Source organism: Panicum virgatum, chromosome 8N, assembly GCF_016808335.1.
Source record: "Panicum virgatum strain AP13 chromosome 8N, P.virgatum_v5, whole genome shotgun sequence".
Taxonomy (NCBI): domain Eukaryota; kingdom Viridiplantae; phylum Streptophyta; class Magnoliopsida; order Poales; family Poaceae; genus Panicum; species Panicum virgatum.
In genome coordinates, this window is record NC_053152.1 from 37915764 (window position 1) to 37929012 (window position 13249).

At 48.2% G+C, this 13249-nt stretch overlaps 2 protein-coding genes across 2 annotated transcripts; one reads left to right on the top strand and one right to left on the bottom strand.

Annotated features, from left to right (window-relative positions):
- Nucleotides 1-4604: 4604 nt before the first annotated feature.
- LOC120685677 (uncharacterized protein At3g49140-like) lies at nucleotides 4605-7363 on the top strand. Its single transcript, XM_039967731.1, has 11 exons — nucleotides 4605-4899; nucleotides 4965-5115; nucleotides 5196-5298; nucleotides 5399-5466; nucleotides 5639-5800; nucleotides 5892-6026; nucleotides 6103-6220; nucleotides 6322-6416; nucleotides 6545-6697; nucleotides 6812-6907; nucleotides 7103-7363. Exons 1-11 carry the CDS (start codon nucleotides 4664-4666, stop codon nucleotides 7202-7204), a joined length of 1419 nt encoding a protein of 472 aa, XP_039823665.1. The 5' UTR covers nucleotides 4605-4663; the 3' UTR covers nucleotides 7205-7363.
- Nucleotides 7364-7531: 168 nt separating this feature from the next.
- Nucleotides 7532-9848, bottom strand: LOC120685678 (protein AUXIN RESPONSE 4-like). Its single transcript, XM_039967732.1, has 2 exons — nucleotides 8625-9848; nucleotides 7532-8096 (listed from the first exon to the last, which is right to left on the bottom strand). The coding sequence occupies exons 1-2, from the start codon at nucleotides 9771-9773 to the stop codon at nucleotides 8028-8030; spliced, it is 1218 nt and encodes a 405-aa protein (XP_039823666.1). The 5' UTR covers nucleotides 9774-9848; the 3' UTR covers nucleotides 7532-8027.
- Nucleotides 9849-13249: the final 3401 nt, after the last annotated feature.

A 13249-nucleotide genomic window follows, 5' to 3' on the forward strand; every position in this document is an offset into this window, starting at 1 on the left:
CAGATAACAATAAACAACAAAGAGCCGTCGCCCTTCAGAAGGTAGCCGTTGGGTGTTTGGGCGTTGGCCTCCTGTACATGCCTGCCTTGTCTTTGTTGAACCTTTTCCCTGCCTACAAAACTGAAACTTAATTTGAGCTCCATTCTCCACGCATCTACTTGAGATTTTCAACCCTAGAACTCAGCAATGGAGCCCTCACCCAGAAACTTTTCAAACCTTCTCAATCAAGGCTCTCCAACCCAATACTCAGAGGATAGTGGCCAAATCTCACCACCTACACCCCAATCCCAGTTTCCCTTTGGACCATCAAATTTCCTACAGAACTTCAATCCTCTTGGACCCCCATATGGCCATTCTCCTCCTAGATTTCAAGGTGTGCAACAGCAAGTGAGTTGGATACAAGTCCCTCCACCTAGCTTTCAAGGATTTCATCTCCAGGAAAGTGTTGTTCCTTTGGGAGCACCTACAGCCCATAGGTTTCCACCAGTTCTTCAATTTGGCCATTTGGGAGGAGCTGCAGCCAATACTTCTTCCCATGGATTCGAATCTAGTCCTCCAAGCTCTACACAACAAGAGAAGCAATCAATCAACATTGAAGATTTAAGTGATAGCAGTGAAGAAAAAGAACCAAAGAGGCTCAACGCATCAATTGGAGTGAAGAAGAAAATGAGCGGCTTTTCAATTCTTGGACACATCACTCCACTGATCCTGTAATCGGCATCGACAGAAAATGTGAGTACTATTGGAAAGTTGTAGCTGCTGAGTTCAATGACAACGCGCCAAAAATAGCCACAAGAGGTCAGTCAAACAATTGAAGACACATTGGGGTGATGTCAAGAGGGATATCACAAAGTTCAATGGGGCTTATGCTCGAGCTATGAGTGCACGCAGCAGTGAGCAATCTGATGACATGGTTCTGAAAGCAGCCCATGAGATGTTCAAGGGAGGCAACAAGGGCAAGTCTTTCATATATGAGTACCTGTGGAAAGTGGCCAAAGAGATGCCCAAATGGTGCAGAATCATCCAACAGGAGAGCACAACAAAAAGAACCAAGCTATCTAGCTCAGGAGCGTACACTTTTTCATCTAACCAAGACACGGAGGGGGAAACCATGAGTAGAGAGGTACGTCCGGAGGGGCAGAAGAAAGCGAAGACAAGGCTGAAAGGGACAAGAAAATCTGCTGCACCATCCCCTTTGAGCAACCAACCAAGTCAGACTATGGTTATGTATCTTGAAGCTATGTCAATGAAAGCAAAAACTGCAAGAGATAAAAAGTACAAGACCTATTTGAAACTGTTGGCAATAGATACCTCAAACTTCAATGAAAAGGAAAAAAGCTGACATGACACCATACTTGACCAGATAACAAAAGACTTGGCTGAGGAGTAGAAAAGCAGGAGGACATGCATGTATCCCTAATATTTAGTGTAACTGTAAGCCTATGTATGTGTCGTCGGATTTTTAGGGTGCTCACAGCCGGGTGGCGGAACGCACCCGCCTATTCCCTAGTGAGGGAGAACTCGGGGAAGTATTAGGCGGTGAGGCTAATCTAGCACTGAGGCAAGCACGCAAGAACACAAGATCTAGAGTGGTTCGGGCCGCCGGAGCGTAATACCCTACGTCCACTGGGAGAAGTATTGTTCTTGGTTGTGTATGAATCTATCCTCTGCCAGGCCTTGGACTTTTTTCAGCCTGAGTTTTCTTCCAGCGGGCGCCCCCCTTTTATAGACCAAGGGGTGCGGATACATTGGCCGTTGAGGCCCCGACAAGTGGGCCCAACGTGACTGTGTAGCATACTGCGCAGAGTACTTAAATGGCTACAGTAGTTGTGAATCTTTTCTCCGATATGCTTCCATGCCCTGCTGCCCCTCTGACTCAGGGAGGTCTTCTCTCGTCCCGTCAGCAAGGCGCCCGTTGGGGAAACGTAGCTTGCGGCGTGGCCTGTTGAGGCTATTATGTAGGCGTCATAATGGGTGAAGCCGAGCCGTCGTGTCCATCTGTCATGGCAGACTGACAGGCGCGGCGTGGGCGGCGCCAGCGGCTCCACTACACGTCTTGGTAATACGCGATCAATAGTGTCCCCTGGTCAAAGAATCGCCTCGGCTTCTGCTATATCAATGCGGACGTCCACCTACCGCAACGAATGCAGTGGTAGGTGAACCTTAGCATGGAGACCAAGCGGCCTTATACACATGTCTGTGCTTGCAGACACGTGGCAGCTCCGGACCACCCCGGGGCGAGGTGTCAATTCCTTCCCTTAGTGAGGGGTCCGGTTACTATACAGGGGGTCCGGGACCCCATGGGGGTCCGGACCTCCACGGGAGGTCCGGAGCCCCCGGCTGTTCGGGCTGAGCGCCTGCTTCTTTTGGAACACGTAGTGCTCCCAGACCTTTCCCAGCCGGGGGACGGGTTCGGGACCGTTGTCGGGTGAACAGGGGTCCGGCTGTTCGGACGTAGTCAAGGATAACCACAAGGCTCTTGCCTAGACACAGCAAGAGGGGGTACCCCAGTCCTGGGGCTTATGCTCGAGCTATAAGTGCACGCAGCAGTGAGCAATCTGATGACATGGTTCTGAAAGCAGCCCATGAGATGTTCAAGGGAGGCAACAAGGGCAAGTCTTTCATATATGAGTACCTGTGGAAAGTGGCCAAAGAGATGCCCAAATGGTGCAGAATCATCCAACAGGAGAGCACAACAAAAAGAACCAAGCTATCTAGCTCAGGAGCGTACACTTTTTCATCTAACCAAGACACGGAGGGGGAAACCATGAGTAGAGAGGTACGTCCGGAGGGGCAGAAGAAAGCGAAGACAAGGCTGAAAGGGACAAGAAAATCTGCTGCACCATCCCCTTTGAGCAACCAACCAAGTCAGACTATGGTTATGTATCATGAAGCTATGTCAATGAAAGCAAAAACTGCAAGAGATAAAAAGTACAAGACCTATTTGAAACTGTTGGCAATAGATACCTCAAACTTCAATGAAAAGGAAAAAAGCTGACATGACACCATACTTGACCATATAACAAAAGACTTGGCTGAGGAGTAGAAAAGCAGGAGGACATGCATGTATCCCTAATATTTAGTGTAACTGTAAGCCTATGTATGTAAGCCTTAAGTTAGTTCATGTATTAGGTTGGCAGTGTATTTGTTAACTTCAGGTAGCTCGCAAGGAGGGAGATCGGGGATGGAGACGACGGAGGCGGCGGCGGAAGGGAGATGGAGTTTCCGGCCACTAGCGCGAAAGGGACACTGGAGGTTGAGGATTGAGATTTTTTATTTCATCACAGGACCCACTGCTATAGATGGGTTGATCCAGATACATTGTGGCCTGAAATTTAACTACTACCACCTACTGTGGGACCCACTCTTATGGACTGGTTCACCCATATACATTACCCTTGCTCTTAAGTTTTGGCCCTGTTTGTTTTCGCTTAGCTTATAATCTAAGCATATTCCAGAGAAGCGAAGATTTTCTCGCTTCTCGATTTTTGTTTCTCGTAGTTAAAATCTATGAAGCGGATTACCACAGAGATGTTTGGTGGGATTATCATTTATTTCCATCGATAAGACGATTATAATCGAAAACAAACAGACCTTTTTGGTACGCATGTGTTCTTTCCGGGCTGCTGCTACGATAATTATTTGCTTCACCTTGATACTTCCTTTTTTGCTATATTTCAAAATTAGGGAAATAAGAAAACTAAGCATTTGTTACTTAGGTATGCAATTCAGTATGGGTCCAAATATTAATATATTTTTTGAAAGATAGAAACAATATATAATAATAACAGAACAAGAATAATAAAACAATAATCTCAGCTTCCATCCCAGCTAAGATAACTCATCAAAACCTAATATAGACGAGAGAGTATTAAATAACGGGTGACTAAACTTTTCGTCACATCAAATCGAATGTTTCAACATCAATTAGGAGTATTAAATATAGAAAAAGTACAAACCAATTGCATAAATGAAGGCTAATTCACTAGATGAATCCATTAAATCTAACTAATCTATCATTAGTATATATTTACTGTAGAACAACATAGTCAAATCATATACTAACTAGGTTTAATAGATTCATTTCGCGAATTAAGGACAACGGAGAATAGGGGAGAAGACGGGTTGCTTGTTAGTCCATCCAGGTAGTGATACATTGTTGTATGGGACATGGGACATTTACAAGGCTAGTTTGGATATGTTCGGGTTTGGTTACAAGATAAATTTTCTCTAACTAGTTAATAGTAGTGGTATATCCAATTGTATGTTCTGTATGATCTCTAAAAATTTTATTTCGTGGAATATATGAGCACATATTTATCTGTATAGGTAGTGCGAGGTTGATGTGCATCATCGGTTGAAATACATTGATGCTCAGAGTCAATGCACTCCATAATAAAAGTCTCTATTTTTCCCATTTTCGAATCGAAAGACTAGTAGTAAAAACAAAGGAGCGCTCTTTTTTGCGAGGAAAAAACATATTTGTTTTACGCAATGGACTGGTCTGCAGCCCATCGAAGGAAGAAGAAGCCCGTCGTCATCCTCGAGCATTATTCGCGTCAGCTTCCGGTTTTCGGGATAGGGAGCGAGAGGCCCGCGCCCGCGCCACCCAAAACTATCTAAACAAACTATCTCCGCCGCGCCTCCCTTCCCATGGTATACCATGCTGCCGGCGGCTGCCACCGCTGCAGCGCCGGACCCCTCGTGCTCCCCCTTCCCCTCCGCCCGCCGCGCCCCTAGCTCCGCCCTCGCGAGGAGCAGGCGAGCCACCGCCAGCCCGGGTCCCTCGCTCCGGTGCCAGAGCCTCCTCCCCTCCCGCTGCCGCCGCCACGCCTGGTGCTGGTGGGGCAATGGGCGCGCGCGCCGGGGCGGCGGCGCCGGCCGCGTCCGCCATTGCCGGTACGTGTGTCCTGGTCGCGCGCGGGCAGAGCCGCCAGGTGACTGATGGGTGTTTGACGCCGCAGGGCCGTCGCGTCGGCGCCGGACCACATGGACGACGAGCTGCCGGCGAGGGGCCGGTACCACCCGTTCGAGGATATCCCCGAGGCGGCGAGGCTGGACGACGGGGAGCCGGCCCACCTCACCGACGCCGAGTCCGCCCGCACCATCGTCGAGGTCCGCCACCTGATGCTCTGTTTTCGCTAGCTCACTCGCCGACCGAGAAATGCTAAGGGAATCAGCACGTGCCCGTGCAGGTGAACAACAAGGCGACGGTGATGATCTCCACGCTCGTCGGCGACGGCGTGCACGAGCGGATCATCCTGCCGGAGTTCCCCTACCTCACCGACGAGAACGGAGGTACGCCGTCGCCAGCCGAGCTCCACGGCTGACGCAATGCTGCTGGCAGCTCCTGTAACTTGTTCTTACTGAAGCTTCTGTGTGGTGGATATCTTCTCAGATATCTACTTCGAGGTCGACAATGAGGACGCGCTGCTGGAGAGCATCATGGGCGAGGACAAGATCGCGGTGACGGCTCTGTTCATCCCGTTTCCTCCCCTGCCTCATCACTTTATGAATTTGTCAGCAGGGAAAATTGGTTCCGTAGCATCGAAAGATCACGGAACCAAATTTCCCTTATCATCTTGTCAGTATAACACTGATGATGATCTGGTTCCATGTTGCTGATTCATGGATGCAGCATGTCATCATTGGGTTGGATAACACACAGGTCTTTGCCGACCTGGATCTTGCGGCGGCCTCCAACACAGATTTTGCGCAAGAAGATGACGACGAAGATGAGGATGATGATGGCTCGGATGACGATGAGGAAAGTGACTTTGATGATGACTTCAACAGCGTGGTGAAAATAATTCTCAAGCTGCTGAGTCTACCTGTGTCCAGGCTCTAGAGAGATTGCTGATAAACCTACATGCCTGAAAAATGATGTGCAGGAGGGTGTGTTTGCTCTTGATGATGAGGATGACGACGACGGTGAGGACGATGAAGATGATGATCTACCGAGCTGGTCCAACCTCGAGACCGTGAATTCGTGCCATCCATTGTACTTCGCAAAGATGATTGTAGAGGTACATGATTTAGGTTTGGTGTATGTAATTCGTATATGTTTTGTTAACAACAATTCTCTTAACTATTCCATTCCAGACTGCAACCAAGTCTAATATAGACTGGCTAGACCGGCCACCTGCTAGCCTTGTTGTTGAGGGTCAGCTGAGGCCTGCCTTTGCTGAAGAGAGCACCATGGTTGCCAAGCATTTATCAAGTAGCGACCGCGATAAACCTGGAAATCAACATTATATTCAGCAGATATCCACATTTTACAGGACTATGGGGATTCTTTACAGGTTTCTGAATTTGGTGCAGGTGATGAGCCACAGAAAGATAAAAAGGAGAGCGGTGCCACTTTCTTCAAGGTTGAGGTCCTCAGCATTGAGTTGATCACTGCATATGGAACTGAGGCATGTTTCTTTCATTTGACATGTCCTTCTAGCACTCCATAATTCTAACTTCACGATATGAGTTGTTACCAAACTTTAGTACTGGTATTATGCATTTGCTGATCATAGTTTAAAGTCTCGACCTGTAGCCAAAGGTAAAGATCGAAGAATACCGCAAAGCTAGGCCAGACATCATTGCGCATTCCGCACCAAACATAATATCGCGCCTGAGAGCTGGTGGAGACAAGATCACACAGGCTCTGAAATCGCTATGCTGGAGGTGCAAAGCCATTCAAGTAGAGGTACAGTTTCTTCAGACTGATTGCAAGCACCCTTTCAAGACTGAACATTAGGGAATTGAAGCACATTCTCTCTGAAGGTTGATACTGAAAATACTGCCCGGTTATACTATGCAGGAAGCAGCGGTGATTGGAGTGGACTGCCTTGGATTTGACTTGAGAGTGTGTTCAGGAACTCAAGTGCAGACATTGAGATTTGCTTTTCCAACAAAGGTCTGTGCTGCTTCTCACATCTATGAATCCACTTACATCGGCATCAGTAAATACACATTGACACATAGCATTTCTAAGGCAAGCAGAAGTATTTGGATTCTTGAAACAACCACTTGAAAAAAATGTTGACTGAAAAGAGGGTACTTGCATTGTGTTTTCATGTGGTTCTGATTTCTGAACCTTCTGAAACTGCAGGCTACTTCAGAATTCAGCGCAGAGAAACAAATACATGAGCTTCTGTTTCCTAGGAATACACATCAAGAAGGGCAATCACCACAGGCTCGACATAAATATTGATGTAATTCCATGTGATAATTCATTTGGTAGTAAATCAATTTAGTGAAATAAATTCTTAGCCATGCTCATGGAGGTTATCGTATAACTTTCGAGCTCAGCATTGTGATTTCATGGGGGAATGCACACGATAAAATGAAAAGCAGAACCAACCATTTTCAAGGCGCCTGGGAAGTGGGAATTTAAATCCCAGAAGGGGCACAGCTCAAGACCTCAAAATTGTAGATCAGACTTATTAGGTCTTGTTTGAGCACAAGAATATGGCTGGAATTTCATAGGAAACAAACATTGCATGAATGAATGCACCTCAGGAAACAATTGCACAGAATATAATGCCTTCAAAGTACTGCTTAAATGAATACATCAATAGAATAGGACATGTTTGATAAAAAAAATTCGAACACTAGCATGAGTCTGCACCATACCATTTTACAATTCAAGCAAGACAGCAAGGATCAATACCAATTCAACAACAACAAGTACACCAGTGCAAGTCAGAACTCAGTACAGATGCCACAAGCAGAAACTCTTCCGACAAAAAGGCTTAACAATACTCATCACTGCATCAACTTCAAGATCAACACAAGAGTTCTATGGCTGCATCTGTTAAACTATCCCTTAAGATATAGTACAAGAACATGATGTCTGCACTTAGGTAGTGCTTCATGCTAGCAGCAGGAGCTACCAAGTTGTCCGAGGCAGAGCCATCTTCTTGTTTGAATGAACCATATGTATGCACATAAGGCATTTTCAAATCCAAGATCTTGACCCTTGACCATAGCCGTGAACTCATAGGATGTCATATAACAAGCTACTCAATTCGACCCTAAGATGTTTCTTCAGAAGAGGTCACAAACTCTGCTATCAGCCCTGATATTTCCTCAGAGGCATCCTCCTGAGAAAAGCAATGAAAATAACAAAATCAGCATCTCACATAGGCATTTTATGCTATACTGAGATCACAAATATCAAATTAGCAATGACTGCTTGAAAATGTAGCAGTGCCTAAGGGCTAAGGTGAGGTATCTTTGGTGACTGTAGTTTTAAAATAGTATTGCTAAGATGAAAATCGGACAGCAAGGAGCTCTGTAAAAGAAAAAATGGGAAGAAGAACATGGACAGTCAATTCCGTGCAAAAGGGAATGACTTGGCTATGATGAACCCAAAATTAAGTGATGAGATTCACTACTGGCAAGTGCCACCTATTCTTGAATGATTGGCATCTTTCACCGATTGTCACATCACAAGTGTTTAGAACTGTCTTAAAGAAATTTCACAGAAAATTCATAACAAGCTGGGGAAGGTCAGTATAGGCTTCTAGGGGCAGATCAAACAGATGCAGAGTCTGGACTATGGAGTGCCCAATGTTGATCATCTCCAAAAAAAAACTCAATGCAAACTAAGCTTAAGTCATCACACTGACCTGAGGCCACCGGCCGCCAGAATGGTAGACAAATTTGGCATCCGGCAATGCAGCAGCCACCTTCTTCCCCTCATCAATCCACATATCTGACCAAGAACCTGACCACAGCACCATCATCGGCAGCCGCCTCACCTCGTCTGAAGAACCCCTCCATTCCCCCAGCTGAAAGCTGTGATTCATCGCCTTCCAAGCCTCAATCACCCCATGTGTCCTCCCCTCCCCCCGCATCGCCGCCCGGTGGGCCTCGGCCTCCTCGGCCCCTAGCCCGCGCGCGCAGCACAGCAGCACCAGCCCACGGAACAGCGCCGGCACCCGCACCACCAGCCTCCCCAGCACTGGCACGTCGAACACCGCGGCCGGGAACGCCGGCAATGACGCGGTGGCGTCGACCAGCGTCACGCTCCGCACGGCTCCCGGGTTGGCCAACGCGAACGCGGCCCCGGCTGCGAGCGCGGAGTCGTGGAGCACGAGGTGAACGGGGGCCACGCCGAGCGCCTCCACGGCGCGGGCGACGGCCGCGGCCGCCTCGGCGGGCGCGTGCGGGGACGGCCCCGGCGGGGCAGCCGGCTCCTCCTGGTACGGGACCTCGCCGGTCTGGACGAGGTGCTCGAAGGCGTGGAAGACGCCGCGGTCCATGATCTCCCGGAGAACGCTGGTCCGCGCGGGCGCGGGCGCGGCGGGCGGCGCCGGGGAGAGGCCCTGGCCGGGGAGGTCGAGCGCCGCGGCGAGGACGCCGCGGGAGGAGAGCGAGGAGAGGACGCGGCGGAAGGAGAAGGTTCCTGCGGCGAGGCCCGGGAGGATGAGGACGCGGGGCGCGGGGGAGCCGCCGCCGCCGCCGCCGCCGCCGGGGCGGGAGGTCACGGCGAAGAGGCCGGGGGCTGGGTCGAGCTTGAGGACGCTGCCGGAGGCGAGGTGCCCGCGGAGGAGGGGCGGGAGAGGCGCGGGAGAGGAGGAGGCGGGGGAGATGCGGGGGAGGAGGAGCGCGACGAGGGAGACGGCGGCGGCGAGGTAGAACCAGAAGGGGAGGGCGGAGGCGAGCGAGAGGGGGCGGGGCGGTGGCGGCGGCCGCGGCCGCGACGGGGGTGCGTGGGCAGGCGCGCCTTCATCGAACGCAGCGTCCGCGGCGGCGGGGGGATCGGCCGCCGGCATTGCTGGATTGGTTTGCTCGCCGGCGCGGTGTGGCGTGGGGATGGGAGTGCGGAGTGGGCAGCGGGCAGCGGGCAGCGGGGAAAGCGAGTATTTGCGCGTGCCGAGGTTGCGGACCCCACTTCGGGACTTCTTTTCTCGCTCGAGTTAGCATGGGACCAGACCATCTGCAGTGAGATGGGCCTGTTTGTTTCGTGCTACCTAAACTTGCGCTACTAGAGAATCTTATGTGCATGCATGGAACGCATGTATGGAACACTAAACGAAATTTATTTGTAAATTTTTTTTTATGGATGAGTGTAACATTTCGTGATGAATTTAATAATGATCATTAATTGATGATTGGCTATAGTGATGCTACAGTGGCAATGGAGCTGCTCTCTTTCTTCATTTCCTACTAGAAAATTCCAGACTTCCAGCTCTACTAAAATTTTCTCAGTCATCCCCGCTCTAGAAATACTCTCTCCATTCGATTAGGCCCTATTTAGTTTTTTTTTAAAAATCACAGTATTTGTCACGTCAAATTTTCGGACACATATATAGACTATTAAATACAGTTAAAAAAATAATCAATTACACAGTCTAACTGATTAGCATGAGCTGAACTTTTTAAACCTAATTAATTTATAATTAGATATTATTTGTCAAATAACAACGAAATGTATTACAGTACCAAAATCTAAACTTTTCACCAACTAAACACACCCTTTGATAGCTATATTTTACCTTAACAAAATAACTAAAAGATAACAGATAACAGTACTTATATATCATACAATAAATACAACACACACTTTTCGTTGATTCTTCAATATTTTAACTGGAATTTCTCGTTACTAGTGTTATTTATTGACATAGCTCATACCAATAGTTAATGTAGTTATCATATATGAAGATTTGAGTTTCTGAAATATAGCCATCAAAATTGAATGGAGGGAGTATATCGATGTGCTTGGTTGTGCTTATTCTGGGATGTAGTTGCAACTGCCACATGCAATAGCTACAGTATATTTTGCTTGGGGTGTGTTTAGATCCGTAAAATAGGGGTAAAAAGGGTCACATCGGACACTGTGACACACTGTATCACTTTTCGTTTGTTTATGGTAATTGTTGTCCTACTATGACCTAACTAGGCTCAAAAGATTCGTCTCGTCGTGTACATCAAAACTATGCAATTAATTTTTTTATTTATCTACATTTAATACTCCATGCATAAGATAAAAGATTTGATGTGATAGGTAAATAGTGAAATTTAGAGAGAGAAATTTTGAAAGTGAACACAGTTAGCTGCTGCAACCGCAGTCAGCTGAAGCAAGCAGGTCCTATATGAGCTGGGTGGCGACCATGGCCGCGACAAGTCACTCAGCATTGCACAAGCAAGCAGGTCCTATATGAGCTGGGTGGCGACCATGGCGGCGACAAGTCACGCAGCATTGCACGTGACGCGAGCTAGCGCCTCTGTGTAGCCCGGTGCCCGCGGGAGTTGCAGGGGCTCCTATGGCCTTGTTTGATTCACGCGCCACTATTTCATTCTGCAAGAGAATTTTCTATGTATAAAATAGTAAATAAAATCAATTTGCAAAATCTTTTTAGAAATATGTGTAACTTTTCGCGACGAATCTAATGACAGTAATTAATCGATAATTTACTACAGTGATGCTATAATAATCATTCTCTAATCGCGTTGTCAAAGGCCTCATTAGATTCTTCAGGGTCACTAACGCGGGGTTCTAAAGTTGGTTTTGTAAACTTGCTTTGTTTGACACCGTAATTAACGGTCAAAATGTCACTATTCACTAGCACGCTACCAACTAAACAGGGCCATATATCGTGAAAGATGGTTAACCAACTCACCTATAAAGCCTATCAGGACACGGTTGATGATTCATGTAACATTTTATTAAAAAATATTGAACCATATTTCAAAAATGTTGAACCTTGACATTTTCTCCCACATCCTTCTCCGCACCCGCGACGAGCCGCAGGCGGCCGCACCAGAGGTCCGGCGGCGCAGGGGCGCGTGCCGCGGTGGCTGGCCGCGGGTAACAGCAGTTGCGGTGTCCTGGGGTAGAAAGTTGGAGGCGCGCAGGGTAGTAGGGCTAGGGTTCAGGAAAGGAATGGATGAGGATCCAACAGATGAGATTGGTTGCATAAATCTCAAACACTATAAGATAGAGAAGAAAAAATCTTCCGAAAAATAAAAGTATATACGAGTCTCGAATTTGGTTGAGACCTGAGGACACTCTTCCAACTCGCACCCGAATCATCACAGAAGGTCCATTCTCATCTCCGCCCCTGCCTAGCAAATGAAGTATGGCCACCATCCTCATCTCCGGCGGCTCTCTGAAAACATCTAGGCCCCTAATTCGAGTTTTGGTAATTAATGACAACGGTTTGTGGATTAATGATTTCATTTGAGATAATGAGTATAGGTTGATCCACGGATGAAAGAGATTTGGTTGTGAACGTATGGAGTTTTGGAGATGATGAGCAAAGCTCGGGCTCAAGGCAAATGTATAAAATAGGGCTTTTGCATTTTACCGGTCACAAGGCGATTAGTGGATGAAAAGTGACCGGATTTGTTGGATAGATAGCCGTACTATCAAGAGGGGTTGTGTACTCATGCTTGACGGGTCTTTAGTGCCATTTTGCTCAAAATGGCTAGTTGCATGCAGGAGGGCTAACGGCGTTTTGAAAAGATTTGAAAAAGACTAAGTTTGAGAGCTGACTGAGTAACGGCGGACAGTCCGCACCAGAGGGGCGGACAGTCCGTGCCCGTTCCAGAGAGCTTGCAGAGGCTCTGGTGGGCTGGCGGACAGTCCGGCCCAGGTGGGCGGACGGTCCGCCACTGTATTTCAATTTAGTACCAGAAAGGGTGTCTCTCTGGTGTGGGCTTCAAAGTTGAACGGCGGACAGTCCGGCCATGGGGCGCGGACGGTCCGCCGGCTAATCTCAGTTTTGTACCAAAGAGTTTGTTTCTCTGGTTTGGGCTGAAAAGTGAACTGCGGACGGTCCGCTCCTGAGGCGCGGACGGTCCGCAGGCTAATCTCAAAGTTGTTCCAGAGACGATGTTAGTCTCTGGTGGTGTGGAACTCTTAACTGCGGACGGTCCGCCCCTGGGGCGCGGACGGTCCGCCCCTGGGGCGCGGACGGTCTGCCAGGGCTTAACGGCTAGTTCTGACACGCATTAAATGCACTCTGACTCACTGGTTTATAACGGCGGACAGTCCAGTTTTTGAAACGCGGACGGTCCGCGACTTCGCAGAAAAGAGTGTAACGGCTAGTTTTTGAAGGGGTGTCTATATATACCCAATGCCCGGCCATTGGGTGCTTCTCTTGGCCATTTGGACAGCATTCTTGACACATTAGAGCTAAGGCATCCCTCTCTCACACACACACTTGCTTAGAGATTGCATTCTTGAGAGTGTGAGAGCTTCCTAGTGCATTGCATCAAGAGTTTGAGCTTTGTGGCATTAGGG